The following is a 2,822-nucleotide window of genomic DNA, read 5'->3' as shown; positions in this document are numbered from 1 at the left end:
CAGACAAGACGTCCCAAACTGTTGGTATTTCCTCCCAACCTGTTGATATTTTAATCGTTTTGACTTTACAAATGAACAACCAATTCCATTGATAAAAATGAGATTAGATGTAAATAAACTAATAAATCAATTTTTATAGTATCTTTTGGAAAATATTTTCTTTAACTAATGTACACAACTTCAAATTTTCTATAAATGTTAGTAATATAATTATAATTAATGTTTAAAGTATTAGAATTGTTAAAAACAAGCCTCTAATCAATCCTAACTTTATTCGAAACCTGAAATATTCTGGATGCGTATTTAAATATAAGACCGAGTATGTTTAAACTAACATTTTATAAATCTAGTTACGGCTAAAGTTTTTATAAACGTTACTTAGATTTTAACCAAAAACGATAAACAAAAACAAAAAGAACAAATTTAACTTAAAGTAATACCATGTTTAAAATATACCACAATCCACAAGCCAACCCATATTACTAGTAAAATTACTAACTCACCCCTCAACTTTCACTTAATGACACTCTAAATTGGTAGGGAGCCCATTCTTACAATAGTCATAGATCATATATGTTTCCTTCACATGCTCATAAGCTCTTTGTTGTTTTGAATTCAATATCCAGTACCTTTTTAAATTCCACCAGTAATCTTGGGCTAAACAGTGCACATTGATCTTAGAGGAGACACACCCATTTATATTAAAATCTTGAAAGTAGGCTTCAAATGGCCCATTGTTAAAATCAGCCTTTACTCGACCCCCATCGGTGGCCCAATCAGACCCATCCCAGAGGCTCACAACCACTTGCATTGTGTTATTAAGGTACCCTACACCTTGGGTTTTCTTGAACACCCTTATTGGTATGTCATCCACAAAGAACCTGAGACATATAAGATTTAAACATCGAACTTTTAACACATGTAGATTATATAATAATTTTAAAGCGTTAGTCAAGCTAATACGGATAATTAACGCATTTTTTTTATATAAGGGATGAGAATTACATACACAATTTGATAGTGATTCCATAGGATACTGTAGTAATGGAAATCTGTCGTAGGATCGAACCAAAGAAAATATCTTTGCTCTCGGCCCCCAACTCCATTTGTGAATACATTTGTTTGTAATACTATGGGCTTGCCAGGTCTGTTTCCTAAGAATTCAAAGTCTAACTCATCATGCACGCCGTTCTCATTTAGATACAACTGCATCAATCGTAAAGATAAATATGTATGTTCGGGTTTGTATAAACATTAAGAAACAAGTTTAGAGCAATTGTAGGTACATAAAAAGAAGTGACAAGGCCACCCGAATCATTGGCGAGTAACTTAATCTTCATTTTATAGAAGCCCGATCCAAAAAAAGATTTTGATATAAATCCAGCACCTACAAATATATTCAATACTACAAATTGAATTAAAAACTGAGATATATATGTAAATCACATGTGATATTCTTTATACATGTAAATACAATAATTAAAACATTAAGATTAAACACATGCAATAAAAAAAATAAAACAATGTTGGTATATAAGTTAAAAGTTCTTGCCTATTTTTGGTTATACATGTCAATTAATTAATCACATGTAATTTTATTCTTAAAAATTGAAGACAGTGATAATACATAAGTTGAAACATGTCAACCCATTTTTTTGTTACGGATTTCATTGCACAACACTTATCGACCCGCATGAAAGCAGAAATCCAAAGTTAGCCTTGCATGTTACATAGTAGAATATTGCATCATATATGTTATAAACAAGTAAATGTATTAATTGGAGATCACCCCTTTATAGAAAAATAAATATATAAGTTACTAGAAAAGTCGAACCCGAATACTGATCTAGCAGCAATCGAACTTCTCTCCCTTGATTAAGAGACAAAACATGATCATTTCCCCAATTTACATTGTAGTTTTCATCAAAACTAGCATCTCCTTTTGTATTACCAAGCAAAATTAATGTCCCAAACAAAGCCACGATCAGTATATGTATTGCCCAAGAACGAAAACTCATCTTATCAACAAGAACAAAACTAGAAAATCACATGCAAGTGTGTGATCTTTAGTATGATGGTTGGGTATGCATATGCGAGATTGTATGTATATATATAGGCGTTAATAATATATAGTTAATGCAATATATGTTATTAACCTTTAACTAGTTATATCTTGATTTATTTTTCTTTTTCTTTTTCATGTCATTAGTAATATCGTATATTGACCTATTTAATACGAAAAGTAAAAATAAAGCTTGTTTGGATTTAAAATTTTACAAATTACCAAGCATGCTCATTTTTTAGTTAATACTTGTCCTTTTATTAATTTTTGACCGGCAATTTAATACTTTTTTATGATTGCCATCTAAAATTAAATTTTTTTTCTTAAATGCACAATGTGCCAACAATTTAATTAATTAATTGAAGTTAACTTTTTAACTTTTTCAGCACTTATAGTAATTATATTTTTTATTAATTAATTATAATGTCATAACGTTTTTTGATATATATGTCCATGAAAAGATCGAATTTAAGGTTGTACTTTCTAGGAGTTGGGTTTATCTCATATGTACTTTTGGTTGGTTTAATATAAAAAGTAATAAACATTATGTTGTATAGTAGTTATTGTATCCCGCAGGTTTATTAAGGTTCTTGTTTCAATCATTTTAGCGTAGTGGTAAGGTTTTGGCTAAGTTGTTTAATATTCCTTTCATTTTTTTTATTTTGATATTATTACATTTACTTAGTTTGATGAAAATTTAAAGTTGTTACATGTTGACCATAATAGTTTTTCCATACGAAGCAAGATTATGGGCCATCAA

General features: G+C 29.4%; 1 protein-coding gene across 1 annotated transcript; it reads right to left on the bottom strand.

Annotated features, from left to right (window-relative positions):
• Positions 1-462: 462 nt before the first annotated feature.
• On the bottom strand, positions 463-2,018 carry LOC143623855 (xyloglucan endotransglucosylase/hydrolase protein 2-like). The gene is made up of 4 exons (XM_077094663.1): positions 1,835-2,018; positions 1,287-1,387; positions 1,010-1,206; positions 463-881 (listed from the first exon to the last, which is right to left on the bottom strand). Exons 1-4 carry the CDS (start codon positions 2,016-2,018, stop codon positions 518-520), a joined length of 846 nt encoding a protein of 281 aa, XP_076950778.1. The 3' UTR covers positions 463-517.
• Positions 2,019-2,822: the final 804 nt, after the last annotated feature.

The sequence above is a fragment of the Bidens hawaiensis genome, unplaced genomic scaffold (assembly GCF_021521415.1).
Source record: "Bidens hawaiensis isolate Kalapana, Puna unplaced genomic scaffold, B.hawaiensis_p1.1 tig00003570_1, whole genome shotgun sequence".
In the NCBI taxonomy this organism is placed as follows: Eukaryota; Viridiplantae; Streptophyta; class Magnoliopsida; order Asterales; family Asteraceae; genus Bidens; species Bidens hawaiensis.
Note: the sequence above shows the minus strand (reverse complement) of the source record. Positions and strands in the feature narration are given on the sequence as shown.